Source organism: Chaetodon trifascialis, chromosome 13 (genome assembly GCF_039877785.1).
Source record: "Chaetodon trifascialis isolate fChaTrf1 chromosome 13, fChaTrf1.hap1, whole genome shotgun sequence".
NCBI lineage: Eukaryota > Metazoa > Chordata > Actinopteri > Chaetodontiformes > Chaetodontidae > Chaetodon > Chaetodon trifascialis.
In genome coordinates this window covers 2034349-2060078 of record NC_092068.1, presented here as the reverse complement: position 1 = coordinate 2060078, position 25730 = coordinate 2034349, and the positions used below count along the sequence as shown (strand labels likewise).

Genomic DNA, 25730 nt, shown 5'->3' with positions numbered 1-25730 from the left:
GCTGTGTTCCAAGCCAGAGAAAAGGAATCCACCATAAGGCGGCAAGTACCTGGACTCAGCGAAGTGGATTTCAATTATTGAACTGACATAATAATTTAAAGACAAACTCATTCGAGGACTGGTTAGAATTTACTGATCTGGAATTTACATTAAATTGTCCAATTTTCCACAGTGTCTGACTTGCCGTGGAGCTGAAAAAAGAAACAGTCTATTTTGAAGTCAAGATCACCTTTATTACCAAAAAGACCTGTAGTGACACAAACATATCAGATAAAGATAAAGATGAGAAAATATTAATCAAGAGCATGTAGATGGAAATGGGCATGTAAGAAGTAGTTACTGTAAGTAGTCGATGTGGTAAAGACAAAAAAAATGAAGCTGTAAAGCAACTAAGCTTTAGGTGATTTTTTTTTTCTGGCGGAGAGGAGACTGCACATTCCACTGCCTCAGTCCAGGAGCTCTGAAACAGACAGAGCTGAGTTACAGATCACACCTTCTTCACAGAAACATTCTCCCAAACACTCCCTACATCATGGCATATAAAATAGTGCCATATTGGACAAACTTAACTATTTAAATCAAGGTAAAATTTTAAAATTTCACTAAAATATCTAAGATTAGTATCAGTGGCAACAGACCTGATTCAAAAAATGTCAGTGAATAACATCAGTACTGTGAGCACCACAAGCTAAATTCTATGCAGCTCCCTGGTATTTTGGTGGAGGTACAAATCTGAGAAAAATATTTCCAAACCTTGATAAATAAAGCCTTAATTATCTGCATGGACAGAAGAAGAAAATACATCTATATTTTATTTGTAATTTGTGTGAACTGACCAAAAAAGGAAAAGACCAAAACCAACAATTTGTTAGCCTCTCAACATGTTCTGACATCCTCTCCCTGTGTGTGGCATTGATACATTCATTGCTGTCATTTAAGAATGACATTACACATTTTGAAAATACTATATTGGAAATGAAATCTCTATAATTGCTATATTAATGGATTATTTTTTTTACTCACAAATGCTGGTTTAGACTAAAACGATAGCTTTTAAATTTTTACTCAGATGACATAATTATTCTGTACATTCCTTCAAACTACATGTAAAAGAGCCCGCTGAACCACAACTAACATGGACGGTGCTGAAGTAATGACAAAAGCAGTGAACTCACTGCTGCTCATTTGACTGCACATGAAGAACACTGGTCTCCCCGTCAAGACCTGCAAAGACACAGTAAACACACATAATGAAAACCTCGACTTAAACCCTGTGTACCCCACAATTTGATTGGTATTTTAGTTCTGGAGTAACTGTGGTTGATTTCTATCACAGATCACCTGATCAGCGAGACTGAGAGAGAAGTCAGAGTGGCTTACTTGTTCCTCGGTCACTGAAGATGGCGCTGACTCCTTCATCAAATGTTAAATTGACGTTGACACCTGGATTACACGGAGGAGGACAGAGGGAGTTGAGAGTGTGAGAGGAAGATAAAAGTTCTTCTCAAAAAGGGAACAATACCATAATGACCAAATCTGCATGTTAATCAGATAAGAATTGCTGAAACTCAGTTGCAAATAATCTAAAATTCATTCAAGAAATAGTTCTAGCATGCAACTCCCTATAAATCCATAAATGCTGTTTTTATATTTCTGTTTGCATACAGATTAAACAAATGAGACATGATGTGTTTGTCAGTAAGCTTTAGAGGTGTTGGCAGTTGTACTTTTTGTGCATCTCTTGAAAAGAAAGTGAACAAATGTATTTCCCAAAATGTTGAACTATTAACACTTCCAAAAATACACCTTAAAGGAAAAGGCATTCAGACTTAGTAGATATAACCATGTGTAAAAGAGTACAATGTTCATAGACAGAAATTATTCTTCCATCTGCAGTCTGGAAATGGGACCTGGACAGATTTTGAACTGAAACTGTTAAAAACCAGCTGGTACCTGAGATCCATGACAAAGCACTTATACTGCAAATGGCTGTGCACTCAATTGCCATTGAGAGCATCTATACCATACACCTAACCTGCACTTGTGGTGATGGAAGATAATGTGGATGACAGCATGCATTGAATATGGGGTATGTGGTGTGGGATGTGTCACAGAGGTTCAGGCAGTTATGTGAGCTGGTACCTTTGGGTGTGCTGATGGCTCTGTCATTCACTGCTCCTTTAGGCATCACTGGAAAAAGTCACACAAGACAAACAGTCAGTCAGGATGGAGTGCTGTCTGTTAAATACTGACATTGGATAGAAAAACTTCAATCATCATTACATATGAAAACTATGTGTTTGTTATAATCAGACTGGGAATGATAGCAAATAATTCAATATAGTAATTCAGTTACTCGCGTATATTCTTTCTTAAACTTAAAAATACATGCAAAGTTTGTGCATGCAGAGATGCTCAGACAGAGTGGCTCTTCAAATTAACATCTGGCTTATTTTTTTTCTACATGGTATGACCTCTGACTCTTGAACTCCTCACAGAAACTTCTTTTACTGCTGCACTCAGTAAAGTTTCTGATGAGTTTCCTTAAATCTCCAGCATGTCGTACCTGTTCTGTCCAGAGTGATAGACTTGGACTGGACATGTTCTTCCTGCCTGGATCTGCGCACACGACTGTAAAGAGACACAAACGCACTGTTTTTCGAACGTGTATGCATGCTGTACTGAAATAGAAGGAAAGCGTAGAAACTGTGAAAAGTGAAAGAAAAAAATAAAAAATGGGTTGATTCAGTTTGAGCCAAGTGTTAATGGTTCAGTCCACAATTTGTATTGCTCACTGAACACATGATGGCACTGGACGGATCATGAATAATCAACAGTCATCAGAGAGAGAAAACCAACACAGCAGCGAGTCCCTGGTGTTGTGATGGAAAGCTACCTGTCAGTGTGTGCCAGTCTGGCAGAGGGGGGGTTTGGACGAGGCTGTGGTGTGGCAAAGCTAAATGGGAGGAGGGGCCTGGGCCTGGACCTGACGGGAGAGCCCTGGACTGAGCACTGAAGAAAGAGCAGAATCAACATGACACCTTCAATGACTGTGGGGAACTCCAAGACACTGCACTTGTTAATCATATCAGAAAATATTAATTTAAGTACAAGAACCTTAAAAAAAAAACAATAATTCTTAAACACTGAAAGCACTGCTTCCAACATATAACATCACAACAGCAATGATAATATTATCATGTATTATGTACTGTATTCAGGGATTAAAGAAAAAAAAAAATACTGGATTTAGTCACACTCTTCAATTTGTACAATTTCTAAAGAAGGTGTCCACATTCGCAATTTCAAGGTCTGTAGAGTGCTTTTCACTTTTTCTGCGTTTTGGCAGTGAAAGCATATGACTAGGTAATAGTTTTGTTAATATTTCTCGTTTTCTCCCTGATGGTTTGACTTAATCGTTAGATTTTTTTTTTAAATCTAAAGGCTGTTGTGTATTGTTACTAAATAGATGATTTAAATAGAAGATTTAACCCAATTCCTGCTTATATCATATATATTCTAATAGTTATTATTCAATTATTCTATACACAAGTTTATTTTTAAGTTGCACTCAATAGCTTACCTGTCAGTGTTGTTGTGTATGTGGTGTGTTCTGACCTGTGCAGTGGGAGTCCTGGTATCTCCTGTCAGGCTGCAGTTGTCCATCTGTTCCTCCATCTCTCTATCCTTCTCAGCGGTCTTCAGAGCAAACTCCACTTCAGCTGCCAGCTGCTCATCTCCAGAGAAAAACTCCTTCACCTCGTTACGGTAGTCTTGCATTGTCGTCTGATGGTAACAAGCAAGAAGTGCGGTAACACACTACTTCAGGGTTCTTGCACAATTTTAAAAGTCAAATTCAGTGCTTTTAAAGACCTTTTGTAAGACCTCAACAAATATAATTTAGGACCCAAAAATGTTACACATTTTCCTTGATCGAAAAGAGACAATTCTTGGAGTTCAAGTGTAGGTATCATTTGACTTGATTGAATGGTGCCTGCTCACCATGTAAATCACAGCACCTCAGCCCTTTTGCATTTCTGGAGGTAACACAAAATTACTCACTGCTGACGGCCGAGAAGTTGCAAGGGAGTCAGATGAAGTTAGGGTGTGCTACAGGCATTGGCATAACCCCACTAGTTGGTGCTGCGTGCCACTCGTACTTTTCAGATTTCATGAGGGATTCAAAAGCTTTCACCCCCATGGTCCCCAACAGGCATGCACATGTCTTTTAGCATAAATTACGCCTTCCTTCGTTTCCTGCTGGCGCTAACCACCTCTGAAATTGATCTCCCTCCAACCATTTCGTCACTTTGGAATTATGTATAACATAATACATAATTAACAACACATTATGAAGAACACAAAAGGTTCTGTCCACTAAGTCAAACTCTATCTTGGTTCTATGAGGTTCTATCTGTGAGCCAGTCAGAGCACCAATCAGGTTCTGTTTCTCTGTGATGTCACCGGACTGCTCAGTGACAGTGAGAATACAGGAGATGAGAAAATGTCAAAACTTAATGTTTATAACATTTGCTAATTGTTTTAGATCTTGCTGAAGAGTTTCTTTTCATTGGTGGCTACTAGGCTAGCCAGCTAGCTCCCAAATGTTAGTCTGGCAGCTAATGCTGCCATGAAGAGGCCAGCACTAATGTAAAGGTCTGTTTCCTTTTCCAATCACTGGGAATGCTGAATGATGGAGGTTATGTTGTCACTTTCATCCATCCCTTGTGCTTGTGTTGCAGTTGGGAAGCTCTCCAGTATGGAGTACTGGATACCAGTGTTTTGCAGTAGTTAACCATGAAGATAAACTCCTCAGTACAAGTCCTAAAATGACTTAAAAAAAATAAGATTTTGTTTACCTGCCACATTGATCTGGAGAGAGAATATCAAGACGATGCATATGCTTTCTTAACCTGCCTGATCTGCTTCTACTGTTTTAGGAGATGAGTTATTTATTAAAAAGCGGATGAGTGGAAAAATGAACATCACTCAGCCTGTTTTCCTGCTGCATTGCACTTCACTTCAAGTGCACCCAGAAACATCTAATGTCATTCCAGAGAGCAGTCCTGCAAAAAATACTGCCTATACATGTAGGCCTTGCTGCACACCAATTCCGCCATAATTAATGAAATGAATATGCAGAGAATGTGCATGGCTCACTTGGAGGTAGGCCATGAGGTCTCTGAGGACAGGAGAGCGCTTTTGTTCCAGGAGGCTCTTCAGGCTGATGATGAGAGGAACTGTGTTCTCTATGAAGGCTTTCTTTTGGACCTGTGGATCAAAACATGAAGCTGAGACTAGCTCCCTTGAATACTCCACAGAATTTTCTAACAGGATTTAACAGTTAGTACTTTCCAGTAGGAAGCCTATGCCATCAAGCTTGTATTCTACCAGCAGCCTGATATTGACCACAGCCACTTACCTGCAGTGTTTGGCAGTAATGCATTACTTAGTGACATGTTACAGTAATGTCATTACTTTACTTAAGTAATGATTAGTGTGAGAGATTACAGTTATATTATTCAGTGATTATATTACAGTTACTAATCTAAGAAACACTGTTATTTTTGACATTTGGGGGTTGGCTTGTTCACTGTTCACCATCAAGAGTCAACTAGTTTTCTTTTAGATTTGGTGGGCATGTGAACCAAGCAGCTGAAGTTGGGACTTCTTTCATGAGTAATTGATTACAGTTTTCAAGCAACTTGGTAAACATTTCTCACCTGTGACACCACCTTACTCTGTGCGGCCTGCAGGACTGCCTTAGCCATGGTGGCCATGTTCTCCTCCTCTGGATCCTCCCCTGCAGCACCTCCTTCTGTAGTAGATATGGCCTGCAGCTTCATCTCCTTCAGACTCAAGATGTTAAAGGTCTCTGACAAAATTTCAGCACCATCTGCATCTAGAAGCAGCTCCTCGTCTGCAAAGCATGCTGGAATAGCAAAAGGTAAGCAGTTGCAAGTGATTTTTTTTTCAGGTCAATACAGCTTGAGGCCTAAATTTGGTGGTTGCCAACAGTCCTTAAATCACAGAAACTCTAAGATGCCCCAAACACCCTTTAATGAAGAACCAGTGTTCATTTTTTTATTCAAGTCATCACCAGAGAGAGACACTTACACCAGAAAGAGTTGGAAAAGGAATCAGTGATGATATGTTTTAGTGCTTTCTAGCTTCGGTCTTACATTTCAGTCCACACATGCTCACCTAAGACGGTCTGGTTGATCTTGTTGGTGATATTGAAGCGCTGGGTGTCAGTAAAGTGCTCCAAAAGGAAACGGTAGATCCGAAATCGCTTGTCACGGTGCTGAGCTCCTTTCAGGGAGAACCGAACCTTTTCTCTGCATAGATAGAAAGCAAACAAAAACAAGTAAACAAATGAACAAACGACTGAATAAATTCCATAAATAGTGTATGTTTGTGACAAATTTAAAGAAATTCCCTCAAGGCATTCCTGAGAAATCGTGCTCATGGGAACAGGGTGGACAACCCAAAAACACAAAGGCTCCGGTCACAGCTGTCGGTCATCCAATGAGAAATGAAGCCAAATGTGAAGCTGGTGACAAATGATATCCCCACAGCTTCCTACCTCTCACTTTGAGGGAACTTGTTGTAGCACTTGTGATTGCTGTAGGAGTTGAAGTAGAAGATGCACTCGATGAAGTGCTGGCTGAACATTTCAGGGTTCTTCTTCTGCAGCAGGTGAAGCAGGCAGTATTCACACAGACTGGCACAGGAAACAGGAGACATTTAGATCTGATATTATCATGGAACTCATGAGGTATGTCATAGATATTCCAATTTCTAAAAATTTCATTGTGATATTACAGTCCGTTGCTTATTGTTTATTTTTAAAAATCAAACAAGACATCATGCCGCCCTGGTAGAACCGGAAACTTAAGAGTCACAGACACTGAAACTGCCAGCACTTCAGTGCCAAAAGATCAACGACGTTTTGAAAGCAGATGTTTATCACTGTAGATTCTAATATTTAGTGTAATTTACTTAGTTATCATCTGTTTATCTATGCACAGTATGATATACCTGGCAATAGCAGGAACTGGGTCAACCAGCACCACCATGAAGTGAAAGAAGAGGGAGCCCTTCCATTTCACAAACTCCTCCTTTATACAAATAACAAAGGCAATTAGAGACAGACATTGAAAACACAACCTTTTAAAAGACTCCCAGAGAACAGTAGCCTAGTAGCAGGGAGTAATGTGGGGTCGATCGGTGCAGAATATTCATGCATATGCATAACATGTCAAACAAGATTAAGAGATTAAACAGTGGCAATCTTTTGCTGTCCAATCTGTCAACTTTGATGAAAACAGATTCCTGTGTTTAATCAGCAATCACGTTTCTTATGCCATTATTTTAAACCTCAGTTAAACTGTTAAAAGAAAGTCAACAGTTTGTTGCCCTTTAAGTTACAATTCTGTAGCTGACCCTACAAAGACACAAACACATAATTCACCAAAACTTGTTTGTTGTGTTGTAGTTATCGATGCAAATAACCATATTAATATCAATAAAATTATTAATAAGAATTAATAATAATGGAACCACACCCTGAGGTTAGGGGCAAATCGCCCAACCATGGATGCAGCCTTACAAATGTTAAAAAAAATAAATAAATAATCTGCTCTTTAAATGTACAAAAGCATTTATTTAATCTCAGCAATACTGACCTACAGTCAATAATCCTTCAGTCAATAAACATCTATGGTTCAACTCCAACAGCACAAGTAGGTATAACACAAGCAACCGCACTAACGAGCAAAAAGGGAGCGAGCATGTGGCACATGTGAATGCTTGTGTGTGTGTGTGTGTTAGTGTGTGTATGTATGAGGGGAAGAGGGGAAGAGGGAGAAGGGAGAGAGAGAGAGAGAGAGAGAGAGAGAGAGAGAGAGAGAGAGAGAGAGAGAGAGAGAGAAGGAAAGATGGTCGAACTGACCACGTCAGAGGCCACATCACGCAAAGTTCAAGACCACAAACATGCAAACATGCTCACACTGCTCTGACAATAGGGCTGGGCGATATGGCTGAAAACTCTATCACAATATAAGTGTTTTATATCAGTCGATATCGATAATTATTGATATTTTTTCTGACCTATTTAAAATAAGGACCAGGAGAAAAATACATTCAATTTAAACATTTTTATTTTAAATTTAACCTTCCTCTGATTATAATCCCCTGAGCTATCAAGGCAGAAAGGAAAGGAAATGTCAACACAACCATGGAAAACACTCAAATAATAAATGTAAATAAAAGTGTAAAAATGTAAACAGAGAGAAACCTGAGAACTTTTTTTCTGCAGGTTTAGTGCAGGAAGTTCAGAAGCTGATTCACCTTCTGGTGAATAAAATGTTTTCAGATATGTGCAGTGTTTTGGAAACATAGCAGAAACTGAGGTGGACCTGACATCTGTAACATACAAACAAACATGATAGACAGTACAGTAAGATTGACTGAACTATAAAACCAGCCTAGACAACTTTAGTCACTCGTCTTACTCTAAACATACATGAACTATTCAATTATATTTTTATTGCAAGTGTGTTTAAAAAAAAAAAAAGCATGTGTAAGAGATGTTTGTAACCTGGCTTCTCCTCAGTGCTCAGTGAAGCATGTCTTTAGCTATATGATATGCCGCTGCCTCCGTTATGTCTTCGTGCCTTTTTAGATGATTTGCCATCAGGCACTGAAGCAGAGCACCTCTGCATGGTGGGCTGCTGCTTGTGCGGTGGTGCTGCGGTTGCAGATGTTGTTGGACGTTGACGAATATGGCTGCGCTCCAAAGAGTAAGCGCGGCTAAGGTGGTTAAACAAGTTTGTGGTGTTACTGGTCTTGGTGGGGACGACAGTCTTGCATAAGTTACAGACCACATTGGTCTGACTACGGTCCGACTTATAAAATCCAAAAAACTCCATACTGGCGAGCTGACTTTCCCTGTTTTATTGACAATTTCTTTGCTCGCTGCCGCGCTTTCTATATCTCATCTGACTCCTCGCAGAGCATCAAACACGAGACAACGAGATGGCTCAACCGAAATTGATACTGTTACATGATTGGCGTGTTAGCGTGTCTCTCTCACTTAGATTACTTAGATAGTCATCAGGGAGGAGCTGTGCAACAAAAACATCGAGCTTCTGGCAGTCTCCTTCCGTCCCTTTTACCTTCCCAGGGAATTTCCTCAACTCTTTTTCATTCTGGCCTATATTCACCCCAGGGATAATCTGACAGCAGCCACTGAACACGTCAGAACAACATTGGACAATCTGGAGACAATTTCTCCTGATTCTCCCAAATTCATTTTGGGAGACTTCAACCACTGCTCACTTGACAGGTGCCTCAAAAGATACCAGCAGTATGTTACCTGCACCACCCACCAGGGGAAAACATTGGACAGGTGCTATGGATCAGTCCCGGGCGCATACAGGTCCACCCCCCTCCCCTCTCTTGGCTCTGCTGATCATGACACCATCCTGTTGGCACCTGCCTACACCCTGATCATCAAGAGGGCAGAGAGGGTCGTTAAAATTATCCCACAGTGGAACCACGACAGCACCGCAAAACTGCAGGGCTCTCCACCTCTAAAAACATCAATGAGCAGGTGGATACAGTGTCCTCATACATTACCTTCTGTGTGGACAGCATTATCCCTACTAAGAAGGTTACCATTTTCCCAAACAATAAACCTTGGATTACTAAGGAACTTAAAGGAATCCTCACTAAAAAGAAAAGGACATTTTTTATTGGAACAGAATCTGAGAAGAAGGAGGTCAATAGGGAGGTTAAGCGGGCCATAAAGAAAGCAAAGCTACAGTATAAAAACAAGGTGGAGGAGAAATTTGCCCAAGGAAGCCTCCACACAGCTTGGCAGGGGATTAAAAACATGGCCACCGTGAACACTGCCCCTTCCACGCACAAAACCATTCAAGTGGCAGGTCACAGCCCTGCAGCCCTCCCTAACAACTTCAACTCCTTCTTCTCTAGGTTTGAGACAGATAACACCTCCCGTCTCAAAGACATTGTCTCCTCCCTAAAGCCTGCAGGAACTGACCTCTCCTTGGTGGTGAGAGCCCTTAAAAAGACCAAAGTGAGCACAGCACCCAGACCAGATAACATGAGCACCCGTGTACTGCGGTGCTGTGCAGAGCAGCTGGGGGGCGAGTTTCAGCATCTGTTCCAGAGGTCGATGGACACTAGCACAGTTCCCCAGTTGTGGAAACACTCCACTGTGGTCCCCATTCCGAAGAAGACCTCGGTTAAGACCTTCAAGGCCTGTGGCTCTCACCTCCCTCCCAATGACAGAGGAGATGGAGAGGGTCATTAAGAATTACATCATCAAGGTCACTGACCCACTCACTGACCCTCTCCAGTTTGCGTACCGAGCAGGCAGGGGGGTCGACGATGCAAAAATGTTCATCATGAACACTGTTCACAAACACCTGGAATCTCCCAACTCCACAGCCAGACTTCTGTTTGCAGATTTTTCATCCGCTTTCAATACCCTGCAACCACACATTGTGGCAGAGAAACTTTCCACACGCTTTCACCTGGATGATCAGCTCATTCTGTGGATAATTAACTTCCTGACTAACCGGACACAAAGAGTGAGGGTTAACAACACCTTCTCTGACCTCTTGTTTACATCCACAGGCTCCCCTCAAGGCTGTGTCACCTCTGCTGTTCATCTTATACACTGATGACTGCAGGACCAGCCACCCAGACATCTTAAGTACGCGGACGATACAGTTCTTCTGTCTCTGCTGTCTGGCTCCCTTCTCCACCATGGCCCAGCGCTTAGCAAGTTTGTACAATGGTGTGAAGGTGCCTCTCTGGAGCTGAACATAGAGAAGACCAAGGATATGGTGATGACCTTCTCCAGCAAGCAGATGGAGTTGGCCACAGTATCTGTCTGCACAATCCATGGACAGGTTGTAGAGATGGTGAAGGAATACAAATACTTGGGCACATTTTTTGACTGTACTCTGAAGTTTGCTTCCAACACCGAAGATATCCTGCGGAAATGCCAGCAGCGGCAGTATCTTCTGAGGAAACTTAACAGATTTGGGGTCAGTAAGGAAATCTGGTACCTGCTGGTACAACGCCATCAGTCTGCAGCACAGTACCCGCCTGCAGAGAACAGTGAAAATCTGCTCAAAAATCATTGGACTGCCAGTCAGAGATCTCTCATTCCTGTGCGATCAGCAGACTCTCAACACCGCGTATAGGATTCTTCGGGACTCCTCCCATGCGTTGTTCAAGGAATTTGAGTGGCTCCCCTCAGGGCGCCGGCTACGCAACCCCTGTTGCAGGACACAGAGGAGGAAAAGGACCTTTGTCCCGACGGCCATTCAGCTTCCTAACTCACAAACGCCAATACCCATTGACTCCCTCTCACTGAACCCTTCCACCCACGCCGTCTGAGCCCATTCAGAAACGCACACACACACATACACATTCATACACACATATACACACATGCACACACACTCACACACATACTATTTATCTTATCGTCTTTGCACTGTGTAATTATTTATTTAATGCAAATAACTGCCTGTGTGTCTGTTTTTTAATTGCCCCTAGGGGACAAATAAAGTTTTATTGAATTGAATTGAATTGAATTGAATTGAATTGAATTGAATTGAATTGAATTGAATTGAATTATCGCCCAGCCCTATCTGACAACAAGATGCCGTGTTAACAACTTAACGTTGAAGCGGCCGTCATCGCTGCAAATGCAGCAATACAATCACAGCAGCCCACCAGCCTGTGCCTCTACCACACAAGATTTGGACCTAACACCAAGAAGTGCCACTCACCATTCAGTTTCAGCAGGGCAGCAAATACTGGAGCTTGTGCTCAGTAGCTACCATGAGCATCTGCTGGATGGGCAATCTGCCATTTATGCAAGATGCCATCTCAGGGTGGGACAGGGAGTGTCCTGTCTGCATTATGAATGGACATGCTTACTGATGGGCACGACTCCTGCTCCTCATCTGTTCCTATGCATAAACACTCAGTGGACCAAGCACTCTCAGACTGGCAAGCACACTCTTGGTTGCAGATGAGCTTCTCAGCTTCCTGATCGAGTTTTGGGTCTAGCAGCGTACCATCTCATCCTCCACCCCCAGGCACCCCGACCAGGCCAAAATCACCATTGCCAAGGCTGAATTTGATAGTATGGAGCCCCTTGGATCCATTCGTTGCTCCCACAGCTCATGGGATTCACACCTACACATGGCGCTGAAGCCTGGCAGCAGGTGGTGCCCGTGTGGCATTTACTGCTGGACATGACTCCTGATTGTCCTTTAGATCTGCACATTCTGGACTTCTCTGCCTGTCTGACTGGATGTCATGTTTCCCAAGGTGGACCTCATCTGCGGCGATCACCAAGTGCTTGTTAACCTGCTGGACACCCCCAAGACAGTGGTGATCACCCTGTTCAGCCCATTCAGGTTGCCACATGCCAAAAAATTCAGCACAGACTTTCCTGTGTCTCATGGACACCTTGCTGTGGGACCTGCCTTTACTCTTTGTCTATCTCGACAAAATCCTCATGGCCACGTGTCTCACTTCGGGACTCTTTAAGAGCAGCTCAGTTAGAACCGATTGACAACCCGGCCAAGTGCCAGTCCAGGGTGACCGCCATCAGCTTCCTTGGGCACCATATCACTAAAGACCTTCTGTCAAAGGTGCACACTGTCACAAACTTTGCACATTCACTCATGGCAACCACAACTGATGCAGCCCCTCTTCTTGGCCCTGAAAGGCACAGCTGGCAGACAAACTGTGGACTGGACTGCGGAAAGGGACAAGGAGTTTGTGGATGCCAAGACAGCTCTGACTAACGCAACTATGCTGGCACACCCATCACGTAAGGCTCCGACTGCCATCACCAGATGCTTCAGAGTATGCAGTATTTTTCGTTATTTTTCAAAAAGCTAGTGTTTCTTTCAATATCAAGCCAACTGAAGATAGAAGAAAGCAGCAAAAATGGACTTAATTATAGACTTAATTATAGATCAGCCCATGTCTTGTTTTAGAAGACTACAATGAATAATTACCTCACTTTTCAAACTATAGCCTAGCAAGGAATGTAGAAAACAGTTCCTACCTGGAGCAGGTTGGTCAGCATGATGAGAGTCTGTTTCCTGATGACAGCTTCATTGTCTCGCAGACAGGCCGAGATGTTGGGGATGTAGTGATCCACAATGTTGGTGTATCGAACACACAGATCACACATAATCACCACCACATTGTTGCGCACAGCAACTTCGGTGCCAACTTCCAGTTCCTTGGCAAACACCGGCAAGTACTTCTGGGCTAGATCTTCATGTTGCAAACACAGTTTACCTGAGCCACAGAGACACCAACAGAGAAGAGACATTACATGTATGTTAAAATGGCAAAAATGCACGAAAGTTGAGGCTACCATTTTGTGTCTTATTATGATCAATACTTCTTAGACATTACTGAAAGAGACTAAAAGGAGGCAAACATAAACTGAGAGAGGTTACCTAAAGTGATGACTCCATGTGCTCTGACTTTTGTGGGCAGAGAGTTTGTTTTGAACTGAGACAGAGGCAGTGAGTTTGGCAGCTCCTCCTGGTACTCTGTCATGACCAATATAAAAAGCAGGTTAGCCATGTCTCACTTGGATACCACATTGAGGAGCAGCCCTGTGGCACAGAGCAATGCATTTATCCCAAGAAATATATTTTACAATATCAGATTCTTATGCAGAAGAACTTCTGCTGCTCAAAAAGCGAGAAACTTTTTCAGAAACTGAAGTTTAATCTTCAACAGGGTAGCCATGATTCATCCAGTTAGATCTGATTATTTAACCTGTTTTCATAACTTCCATCCATCCATCCATCCATTTTCTATGCCGTTTATCCCTTTCGGAGTCGCGGGGGGGCCGGAGCCTATCTTGGCTATCAACGGGCGGGAGGCAGGGTACACCCTGGACTGGTCGCCAGCCGATCGCAGGGCACAAGCACACAACCATTCACACTCACACTCAAACCTAGGGGCAATTTACCAATCAACCTAATGATTGTTGACTGTCAACCTAATGTTTTTGGTCTGTGGGAGGAAGCCGGAGTACCCGGACAGAACCCACGCTTGCACGGGAAGAACATGCAAACTTCACACAGAAAGGCCTGACCCGGGAATCAAACCAGCGACCTTCTTGCTGTGAGGCACGCGCACTACCTGCTGTTCCACCGTGCAGCCGTTTTCATAACTTTTGTTGTGCCAATTAAAAAAAAAAGAGAAAACTATATCAACTCTTAAAAAACAATTATAGCTTATATTAGAGTTAAACTGATAAATCGTCCTCCTCCTTGAACTGACACCTTATTGTGGTGGAGGAGTTTGAGCACCCAAATGATCCTAGCGGCTATGTTGTCCGGGGCTTAATGCCCCTGGTAGGGTCTCCCAAGGCAAACAGGTTCTAGGTGATGGGTCAGACTAAGAGCGGTTCAAAAGCCCCTTATGAAGCAAAACAAATCAAGGAAGCATAAGTTGCCCGGATTGGCGTCACCGGGGCCCCACCCTAGAGCCAGGCCTGGCGTTGGGGCTCGCAGGCGAGCGCCTGGTGGCCTGGTCCCGTGGGACCCGGCCAGGCACAGCCCGAAGGAGCGACGTGAGCCTGCCTTCCTCTAGGCCCACCACCAGCAGGAAGGATCAGAAGGGGCCGGTGCTATGTGATATGGGTGGCAGTAGTGGGCGGGGGCCCCGACAACCCAAACCCTGGACAACGACTCTGGCTATGGGGACATGGAATGTCACCTCGCTGGGGGGGGGCGGAGCCTGAGCTAGTGTTGAGTGTTGAGCGGTACCGGCTATAGATAGCCGGGCTCACCTCCACGCACAGTCTGGGCTCTGGAACCCAACTCCTTGAGAGAGGCTGGACTCTCTTCTACTCTGGAGTTGCCTGCGGTGAGAGGCGGCGAGCTGGTGTGGGCTTGCTTATAGCCCCCCAGCTCAGCCGCCATGTGTTGGAGTTCTCCCTGCTGAGCGAGAGGGTCATTTACCTGCACCTTCGGGTCGGGGATAGGTCTCTCACTGTTGTTTCGGCCTATGGGCCGAACAGCAGTGCAGGGTACCTTCTTGGAGTCCCTGGGAGGGGTACTGGAAAGTGCTCCAACCGGGGCATTGTTCTGCTAAGGGACTTCAATGCTCACGTGGGTAGCGACAGTAATACCTGGAGGGGTGTGATTGGGAGGAACAGCCTCCCTGATCTGAACCCGAGTGGTGTTCTGTTATTGGATTTCTGGGTGTCCATCAGTGCACGTGGCACCAGGACACCCTAGGCTGGAGGTCAATGATCGACTTTGTAGTCGTATCATCTGACCTTCGGCGGTATGTCTTGGACACTCGGGTAAAGAGAGGGGCTGAGCTGTCAAATGATCACCACCTGGTGGTGAGTTGGATTCGCTGGCAGGGGAGGAAGCGAGACAGACTTGGCAGACCCAAACGTACTGTGAGGGTCTGTTGGGAACGTCTGGCGGAACCCGATGTCAGGGAGGTTTTCAACTCCCACCTCCAGGAGAGCTTCGACCAGATTCCGAGAGAGGTTGGAGACATTGAGTCCAAATGGACCATGTTCTCCACTTCCATTGTTGATGCAGCCGTCCGTAGCTGTGGCTGTAAAGTCGGCGGTACCTGTCGTGGCGGCAACCCCCGAATCCGGTGGTGGACACCGGAAGTAAGGGATGGGGTTGGAGGCCCTCTGTTGAGGGCTGTACAGTCCCTGTACAACCGGAGTAGGACCTTGGTCCGCATTGCCGGAAGTAAGTCGGACCTGTTCCCGGTGCATGTTGGACTCTGGCAGGGCTGCCCTTTGTCACCGGTTCTGTTCATCATTTTTATGGACAGAATTTCTAGGCGCAGCCAGGGGCCGGAGGGGGTTCGGTTCGGGAGCCGGCAGATTGCGTCTCTGCTTTTCGCGGATGATGTTGTCTTTTTGGCTCCCTCGAGCCAGGACCTTCAGCATGCACTGGGACGGTTCGCAGCCAAGTCTGAAGCAGCTGGGATGAGAGTCAGCACCTCGCTGCTCCTCCAAATCGAGAGGAGTCAGCTGAGGTGGCTTGTCATCTTTATCGGATGCCCCCTGGACGCCTCCCTAGGGAGGTGTTCCAGGCATGTCCCACCCGGAGGAGGCCCCGGAGAAGACCCAGGACACGCTGGAGTGACTATGTTGCTCAGCTGGCCTGGGAACGCCTCAGGATCCCCCCGGAAGAGCTGGGGGAAGTGTCCGGGGAGAGGGAAGATTGGGCATCCCTGCTCAGACTGTTCCCCCCGCAACTCGGCCCCAGATGAAGCGGGAGAAAATGGATGGATGGATGGATGATAAATTGTCCAGGCTGATATATTGGCTAATATTAGCTTATTTTCAGACATGTTGGCATCAGTGTGTAGGTCGGCTGAAAAGTAACAAGAAATTATACAACAGAAATGCTAAACTACTGTGTGTCCATTGCAGAATTGATGTATGCATAAAAACAAAACAAACAAAGAAAAATGTAACTGATTTGTCTCAAGTATAGTATTGTAGTAAGTTTTTTCCATTCTTTAAAAGGATATAAATTGTCTGCTTTCAGCATAATGGTCAGAGAAGTACTGATTCAACCTGTATGTGTGCTTCTCATTATAACCAAGAAGTTAAATGCCTTCTTTTTTGTCTGTTTTAATTGTATTTATTGTTGATATATGATAGGGAGTCTGCACAGGGTGTCTTATTTCGAAAATTGAATGGTCTCTCTGTGCCATTCTTGTGTTTGAATTCCTGCCACAGCGTGCCTGGTGGAATTCCAAGCACCATCTGGAATCATCTCTAGTGGCCATGTTGTGGCAAGAACATGACAGTGGTGTAATTTCAGGGTGAGTGAAGTTTTCCTCAACAAGATATCTTCCACAGGAGTACACCTGATAACACCACTACTGTCACTAATTCCTTCTTCTAACATTCAAACAAGGTTTCTAGATGATCAGTTGGAATACACAAGGAAACACAGTATCTTTGTGTCTTACATGTCCATCCTCCTTACCTGCCAGTTTGTCAGAATGTGTTGTGAGGACAGATTCCACCAGCAGCACTGTCCTTTCGCTAACCTTGGCAGGACAGTGGAGTGACACCACACCCACAGTGTGGAGGTGTTTTACCTGGAAGAGAGAACATTTTCAGTTATATCGCCAGAACAGCTATGTGGGATGGTTTAGCACCCTAAGTCTGTGATTTTTTCAAATCAAAAATTAACACAAATTGGTTATGACAATACTAAGCTGGTTAGATTTGGACATGCATATTTTTCACTATGTTTCAGCCCCATGTCCACAGTAAAATTGAGTTCTCCTTACCCAAAAACTGAGCTTTTACAAAATCATTGCCTAAGTTGATCAGTGAGGATAGGGGCTGTATGGCAGTAAATTTGAGAAGAAGAAGAATCGGAGGGACAATCCCCTTTATTTGTCACACACACTACATATACACTATCACACGCCATGCAATTGGTGAAATTTGTCCTCCGCATTTAACCCATCCTGGTCGTCCTTCTTCCGCGGCAGACCAGGAGCGGTGGGCTGCCATCGAACTGGCGCCCGGGGACCCAGTTTCTTTTGTCACCACTGGTCATGTTTTTAGTGTTTTTTTTTTAAGGAGGATAACCCAGGTGAACACGGGAAGAACATGCAAACTTTACACAGAAAGGCCCCTTTCCTCGAGCAGCAGGCACCGAAGGCATGGTGGAGAACACGCCCCCAGTGGCCACAGCGGGAATCAAACCCGGGACCTTCTAGCTGTGAGGCGACCGTGAGCTGTGAGGTGACAGTGCTGGCACTGTGCCAGTTGTTTTGAGAAGACAACATTTAGTTGCCTCTAATTTTCTCTGTGTTTGTTCATTTTAAATGCCAATTTAGCTGAATACACAGCTGTTGTCATAAAGATCAATTTATATGCCTTTTGTCAAACAACGTTGTGGTTGTTAAATAATGAATTTATACCCGCAGTGCAGCAGCTTGGGAATGACTGCTGGTTAATGCATTGTTTATGGGCAATGATTGAATAATTATTCTGGCAAAAGAAACAAAAGTACAACAATACAACAATAAATTCCATTTGCATAGACAGATTTTGCAGGCATTGCATTCCATTGATCATCGGTTATTAATGTACAATGGCCTGCCTCTGTATAACCTGTCTAGAATTAACCAGAAAAGGGGAAAAAACTCAGAGGTGCAACTAGCAATATTAGTCTCCATAGAAGAAATAACTGCCACTTTAACAGCAGAATAAAACATCACCAACGCAGACAAACCAAGACATATAAATAATATAAACTCCACAAATACATACATTAAAACGAAGACAGCAGCAGTCCTTACACACGCTGTACATACTGAACACTTTTGTAACTACGCAGAGGTACAATAATGACTGATAGACCAACATTATTCAAAACAAAGCGTTTAAAATAATAGTGTTCATTATACAATAGTTAACATATTTACATTTATATATTTCACATTGTCTTTTATTTATGGTTGAGTCATATTGTTTTATCATGTACATATTTTCATACATTTCATACATATTTTTTGCATATTCTATAAAAATGTCTTATTTCCTATTTCTATTTAATTTATTTGTTCTATGATGGGAGCAATTGCAACTGATCCAACTTCCCCTCGAGGATCAATTTTGATTCTGATGATTAACCACGTTAGAACTGCATCATCATCACGTTATTTATATATAAAAACTGACCTAGTTTATTGTTATGGTGATTCCCATCCAGCCCCTTCCCACTAGAGTTGGGCGGTATTCAAATTTTGATACCGTCAAACTTCCCCACATTTTCCTGGGGTATACGGTATTACCGTGACTAATTAAAAATCACTTTGCAGGGCAGCGTGACATGCACGCAGTTCAGATAGTCAATGCTCAAGCTAAGAAGCACCAGTCCTAACTTGTAGCATACCAGAATGACGGTGAGAAACTCAGTTAAAATCCTCTACCAAGTATTGTCACCCAAACGAAACATAATTCATACCCCACAAAATTATGTGCGCATGTAACGAAAACACGAAAATAGCACACGTCAAAGGTACGGCATCTGCTGATTTCACCACTTCAGGCAAACCTCAAAAGCCCGGTATCATATGAAAGCAGAGAGTCTGATGATCACGAAGATGTCTGCCTCCTCACTGTGCGACGAAAACTCGGCGAGCTAACAGCCAAAGATTAACAAAAAAAAAAAACCTCGCTAAATCATAAAGTATGTTTTACCTTTGCTGTTTTGTGGTCAAAAGTTATATTCCAGCCCGAAAAAACGCTGCTAATGTCTCCTCCTATGATTCTGTGTGAGTTTGACATCAATCACGAAGGTCCTGCTTGTTTACATAAAGAGGAGGTGGTTTCTAGAGTGGAGAGAGCGCTCTTCATGCAATAACCTATCTCTGGGGTTACTTCCTTCTGGATCGTCCTTGGTGTTTTTATGGTGAATGTGGATGGGTCGCTGAGCTATTGATCAGCGTAATCATGCAGTTAGTTTCACCGCTCCATCTCATGAAGGAGCAGAGCGCTCACAGAGGACTCTACTGAGCAGCCCGAAGTGTTATTTTACTGTTTTATTTGCATTTCGTCCTTTAATGAGAGCTAAGAACAATATCAAGCAGAAAAACGCTGAAAAACTGTTTTCAGCAGAGGAGTTTCTCCGTATGCTTGGACAAGATAACGGTACTCTGCTCAGATGCACCTAAATGAGCGCCTGGACATACCTTCTGACTGCTCGGGTTCATTCTTAACATGTACTTTTGCACAGTCACCTTTTCTTCGAGTAAAAATTCAACCAGATACATTAAACAGAGTGGACTTCATTTTTCTTATGACGATGCTACGATTATGTTAGACCCCTATAGACCTATATGCGCAGTATTTTTCTTAATGACGGTAATGAAACTGATACCGTTGCTATTTTTGGATACCGCAGGATACCTTTTTACCGGATTACCGCCCAACCCTACTTCCCACTGACTTTTTTTCTCCCCAGCACCAGTCACGTGATGAACACTGAAACTGACTCCCACCTTGCAGGAATCCCACAGGAATCCCATGACCTGAGAAAATGTCAGCCTCTACTTGACAGCTGTATCAGAGGGCAGCTAAGTGAAAATCCAGGCATCAGGGCAGCCAAGGAGCTTGAATGATCTTCATGTGGAGGAAAGCAAGATTGCTGTGTAGGGCACTAGGATGTCTATATATAAGGGGGACGGGCTGGACTGCGCAACTCAAAATGATTGGTCTGTCTCCTGATAGTATGTTCGGAAGTCAAATAAAATAACATAGAATGTAACAAACTAGCTAAAAAAACAGACATTTTTCAGGCTATAGGTGAGGACTTGTGAGAGAGGAGGCAAAAAAGCAAATGTCAGTCAGCAAAAGCTTAGTTCTCACCATCAGCTTCTCATTGAGGTTCTGGGCTCCCTTCTCACTTAGGATGATGCCGGCTAAATAAGCCTCGCAGACAGACACCAACTCACCACAGTGCTGGTTCAGAAAAACCTGAACAAAACAAAAGATATTCCACATGACATCACAGAAACAGAAAGCGGGAAATGGGGAACAAAACGAGTTTTGATGTTACAGACATAATATTGTGAGTATATATTTAATGTTGGCTGATGAGCTGTGACTGCCCCCTGCTGGAACCTTACAAATTAACATTCTGTGGAAATCTAAATAATAGACTGGTGAAGCCAGCAAAAGCATTTTGAGGCCCAGTTCAAATCTAAATCACACAACAACATTATTTAAAAAAAAACTATGATCATGAATATCAGATTGTTTCTGGTCAAGCCCCAGACCGTTAATGTTTCTGTTTATTAAACGCCCAAACAGTCTTTTAATCACATCACTTATACAAGGCTGCTCTTGCCTGTCTTATGCAGGACTATTTTCCTTTGTGCTGAAAATTAAAGAAGAGAAGTCCAACCTGAGTCTGTTTGACGTCATCACTGCGGCAAAATTGATGAAGAGTCTCCACAGCAGCGCAGATCACCTCCAGAGATAAAGTAAAACTCTTCAACCAAGACATCAGATCATCTAGAGAGAGAGAGAGAGAGAGAGAGAGAGAGAGAGAGAGAGAGAGAGAGAGAGAGAGAGAGAGAGAGAGTTGTTGTGGAAAAAATGATGACAGACTCTTCATGGGAATTTTCCCATCACTCCATACCACAATCAAGCACTTACTAACTATCCTGTCTTTGGTGTCTTTGTTCAAATGCGATGCAATGTCTCCCATCACACACAGGATGTGGCAGCAGGTTGTCAAGTTTATGTCCTTTGAACTAAGAACAAAAATAAATTTTCCAAACATCAAGAAAACATGAGGTCAATATAAATGTAAATAAATACTGTGTCCCTCTCACTTGACCATGTTGTCCCACGCATCCAGGATCTTGCCATAGGGCAGTTTGAGTGACGAAGCGGCAACCTTAGAGAGCAGCAGCCAGGCCCCAGCAGCGTGCTCTGCCTCCGTGTGTGAGATCAGGTTGGTGATGAATGTCAATGTAAACTTGTTCTGTTTGCACCAGATGGTAAAGGCCCTGCTGAAATATCGACTGGAGACCCAGGACAAAAAAATAACAAGGAAAGGTCAGAAAATCTAGTTTTGAAAGGACTACTAATGCCTGATATTCTGCGCTGATGTTCTGCACTCAGTATGTTTTGAGTATTTGAGTATTATCTAAATACAAAAATAAAAATATTTAGTATTTCATGCTGCTGTGTCTTGTGTTCTTTTTTTGTATGAAACAAAAACTGGACTAAATGTTGTTGGTCCAACCTGAGGTTCTGGTACTCATTAGAGAGCAGGCCCAGCAGGTCCCAGGCCAGCCTCTGACTGGCATTCAGGTGGCCGCTGCCAGAGTACGGTTTGATCTGGCTGAGCAGCACCTGGTCCAGAGCCTCCAGGGCCTTGTCCTGCACTGAGCTCTCAGAGTCCACCACTGCTGGGACCACGCCCTGCAGCCACGCCTTCTGCACCACACTGCACTGTGGTTTAGCCTGGCGATGAGAGAAAGTAATAGGAAAACTTTTTAAATTGTGTATTGTAAAATATATGATGCATTTGTTCCTTTCTTTCTGGTTACTACATTGTTGAGACATATTAAACATGTAAAATGTTACTTTAAGCAGTAAGCGAAAAATCAAATGTTACTTGTCTATTTCACACTGCTTGTCTTTTTCTACGTTCCCTGTCAGTTTTTTACGAGCAGCAGCAAGACGCACATTGAGCAGTTCTCCCACACACTGCAGGGCCTTCTTTTTCACAGATACAGCCGGGTCTCTGCAGCGCTCAGACAGTGTAGCTAAGTTCTCCATGCTCATGGGGATCACGTTATGTCTCAGGAGGCTGACCAGAGCCTGTGTAGAGATGGCAGAGCATGGAGGTTAAAGGTCATCTGTGCCAAATTTGGTTTACCACATACAGGACAGAAAGCCAGGGTAAAAATGCCCACTGATGACTTATCAGTTAGTGTACTCTAAGTGTAATTATTTGGCTTAGAAAAATGTCGTAGTCTGATACCTGCAGTGCTGATTTCCTCACGTTACTCTTCGAGTCTTCTACACGGCGCAGAAGAAGAGCCAGGTTCTCTTTTGCTGCATTGAAAAAACAATAACATGTCTCTCTGAGTCAATCTCAGATCTTGAGTGTACTGTTGAGGAAATGTTGATTCCACAAAATATTGTAAGGTTTTGGCTACTGCACTCATGCACTCCCTGACAACCTCTTCATCAGTGAATGGTTTTTTATGTTGACCAAAATCAATGGTAAAAGTTGTTAGCACGTTGATGGACAGTGAATGAATGTGTTAGGATTCTGGTGGACCGATCATATTGGCCTCTTAGTTTTGTTTATTCAATTCAATTCAATTCAATTCAATTCAATTCAATATACCTTTATTAGTCCCGCAAGGGGAAATTCCAATTTACAGCAGCATCAGTAAAAGATACATTAGTTAGATAGATAAATAAAAACAATAAGTATATGCAAAAGAGTGTAATAAAAATAAACATTATCTTAAATTGTATTTGCAGACTGTCATGTACAGGATAGATTGCACCAATTATTGCCCAGATTATTGCCCAGATAATTTACAGATGATTTACAGATAATTTGCAGATTACTTTTTTTTTTTTAAGCAGTTTTTGTTGTATAGTCTGACAGCTGCAGGAAGGAATGACATGTGATACCACTCCTTCACACACTTTGGTCATAGCATCCTGTCACTGATGGAGCTCCTCAGTGCGGTGAGTGTATGTTGGAGGGGGTGGGAGTCATTGACTGTCATGGAGGACAGCTTGACTGTCATCTTCCTCTCCCCCACCTCCTCCACCAGTTCCAAAGGGCAACCCAGGACAGAGCTGGCCTTCCTAATGAGTTTGTCCAGCCTCTTCCTGTCAGCTGTTGTGATGCTGCTCACCCAGCAGACTACACCGTAGAAAATGGCAGAGGCCACAACAGAGTCATAGAAGGTCTTCAGGAGTGCCCCACGCACCCCAAAAGACCTCAGCCTCCTGAGCGGATAGAGTCTGCTCTGTCCTTTTTTGTAAAGTGCAGTGGTGTTATGAGTCCAGTCCAGTTTGTTGTTCAGATGAACACCCAGGTACTTATAAGATATCACCATCTCAATGTCGCTTCCCTGGATGTTCACTGGAGATGGGGGAGAATACGGGCGCCGACAGAAGTCCACAATCAGCTCCTTGGTTTTTCCAGCATTAATCAGGAGGTGGTTCTGCTGGCACCAGTCCACAAAATCCTGGATATGTCCTGTCGTCCCCATCTGTGATGAGGCGGACAATGGCAGAGTCATCAGAGAACTTCTGCAGGTGGCAGCTGGGTGACAGGTGGGAAAAGTCAGCCGTATAGAGGGTGAAAAGGAACGGTGCCGGTACCATTCCCTGGGGGGCCCCTACACTGCAGAGGACAGTCCCTGACACACAGTCCCGTGTCCTCACATACTGTGGGTGGTTGGAGAGGTAGTCCACTATCCAGCATGTGAGGTGTTGGTCCACCCCCGAACACACCAGCTTGTCTTTTAGGATGGCTGGCCTGATGGTGTTGAAAACACTGCCGAGGTCCAGGAAAAGGACCCGAACAGAGCTCCCAGGTGACTCCAGGTGAGACAGGGCTCGATGGAGGAGGAGGATGAGGGCATCGTCCACTCCAATGCCAGGCTGGTATGCGAACTGCAGTGGGTCCATGGACAAGCTCTACGGGGGGGGGGCAAGGACCAGCCGCTCCAGGGCCTTCATGAGGTGTGATGTTAGTGCCAACGGCCTGTAGCAGCTAGGGTCCTTGGGATGTGGGGTCTTTGGCACAGGTACCAGGCAGGACGTCTTCCAGAGGCGTGGCACCCTTCCCAGTCTCAGACTCAGGTTGAACAGATGTCCAATGATCCCGCTCAGCTGATCAGAGCAGGATCTGAGGAGCCTGGGACTGAGGCCTTTAACCTCCTGAGCTGATTTCTCACCTGGAGAGGTGTGAGAGACAAGTTGGAGCAGGGGGGCTGAGTGTCTTGGGATGTAGATGAGGGGCTGGGAGTAGAGCTGAGCAATTCTATCAATTCTGCGATTTATATCGATATTTTGTTTCTCCAGAGAGTATCGATTTTTCAGCCACGAGTATCGATACATTAAGCCCCATTCAAATCCCCCGTGTCCCGCACTTTGCAGGAAGAGCAATTAGGTCTGCCAGCTGCTAGTGTCACTGTAGAGCATTTCTAGCAAGTTACCCAGATGCCGATGTCTTTCTCTTCCAGTTAGACGGCGAGTATAAATCCAGCGCCTGCATGCTTTAAAGCAGATGTGTGAGAGCATTTTGGTTTTAAAAACAAAAAGGGAAGCAACAATTTAGACAAAAGTATGGCGGCTTGCAAGCTGTGTCACACAAACGTGAAGTACTCTGGAAATACCACCAACCTGCAAGCCCACCTAAAACGTCAGCACCCGGACAAGGTAATGCTAACTGAGACCGATCCCAAGAAGCTGCGGCACGACCTGAAACAACACGCTGGACAGTGAAGGCAGTTGTTGTCATAAGTTCCCATCTACTTCACCGAAGTCGCAGAAAATTACAGAGTCCATTGCCTACTTTATTTGTCAGGATTTGAGACATTATTCAGTGGTGGAAAACGCCGGCTTTAGGCGCATGGTGAACGCGATGGAGCCCCACTATCCTATTGTAACTTGCGAACACCTCACTAAGGTTTGCGTTCCCAGGTTATACGCTGAGACAAAGGCACACATCAAAGCCTCCCTGGCCAGCGTGGAGAGAGTTGCCCCGACGTGCGACGGGTGGACCTCGTGAACAACGGAAGCATATGTCACCGTCATGGCCCACTTTATGAACGAGGAATGGGAGCTTGTTAGCTATGTCTTACAAACCAGGGACATGCCCGAGAGCCACATCGGACACAACCTGACAGAATTTCTGTGAAAGGCCCTCGCTGAGTGGGGAATCACAGAGAAGCATCCAGTAATTGTAACTGACAACCCGGCAATATGACAGTAGCAGCTGAGGACGCAGCGTTCACACTTCATGTAAAACATTACGCACACACCCTTAATCTGGATGCACAATGTGCCCTCAGAATCACAGCAGTCGCACGCCTGTTGGGAAGAGTGAGACGCATTGTGAACTTCTTCAGAT

General features: G+C 44.1%; 1 protein-coding gene across 1 annotated transcript in view; it reads right to left on the bottom strand.

Moving 5' to 3' along the window:
- Nucleotides 1-396: 396 nt before the first annotated feature.
- ncapd3 (non-SMC condensin II complex, subunit D3) overlaps nt 397-25730 on the bottom strand; it is a 46889-nt gene continuing 21555 nt past the window's right edge. Inside the window, exons 14-35 of the mRNA XM_070978031.1 lie at nt 22605-22678; nt 22307-22441; nt 21861-22081; nt 21445-21636; nt 21266-21363; nt 21012-21121; nt 20474-20581; nt 17070-17184; nt 13533-13628; nt 13130-13368; nt 7042-7121; nt 6587-6724; nt 6205-6338; nt 5724-5932; nt 5161-5271; nt 3619-3786; nt 2897-3012; nt 2567-2631; nt 2143-2190; nt 1381-1443; nt 1176-1224; nt 397-460 (exon numbers count right to left, since the gene is read on the bottom strand). Coding sequence (XP_070834132.1) covers nt 397-460; nt 1176-1224; nt 1381-1443; nt 2143-2190; nt 2567-2631; nt 2897-3012; nt 3619-3786; nt 5161-5271; nt 5724-5932; nt 6205-6338; nt 6587-6724; nt 7042-7121; nt 13130-13368; nt 13533-13628; nt 17070-17184; nt 20474-20581; nt 21012-21121; nt 21266-21363; nt 21445-21636; nt 21861-22081; nt 22307-22441; nt 22605-22678 — 2633 coding nt within the window. The remainder of the gene's footprint in view (nt 461-1175; nt 1225-1380; nt 1444-2142; nt 2191-2566; nt 2632-2896; nt 3013-3618; nt 3787-5160; nt 5272-5723; nt 5933-6204; nt 6339-6586; nt 6725-7041; nt 7122-13129; nt 13369-13532; nt 13629-17069; nt 17185-20473; nt 20582-21011; nt 21122-21265; nt 21364-21444; nt 21637-21860; nt 22082-22306; nt 22442-22604; nt 22679-25730) is intronic.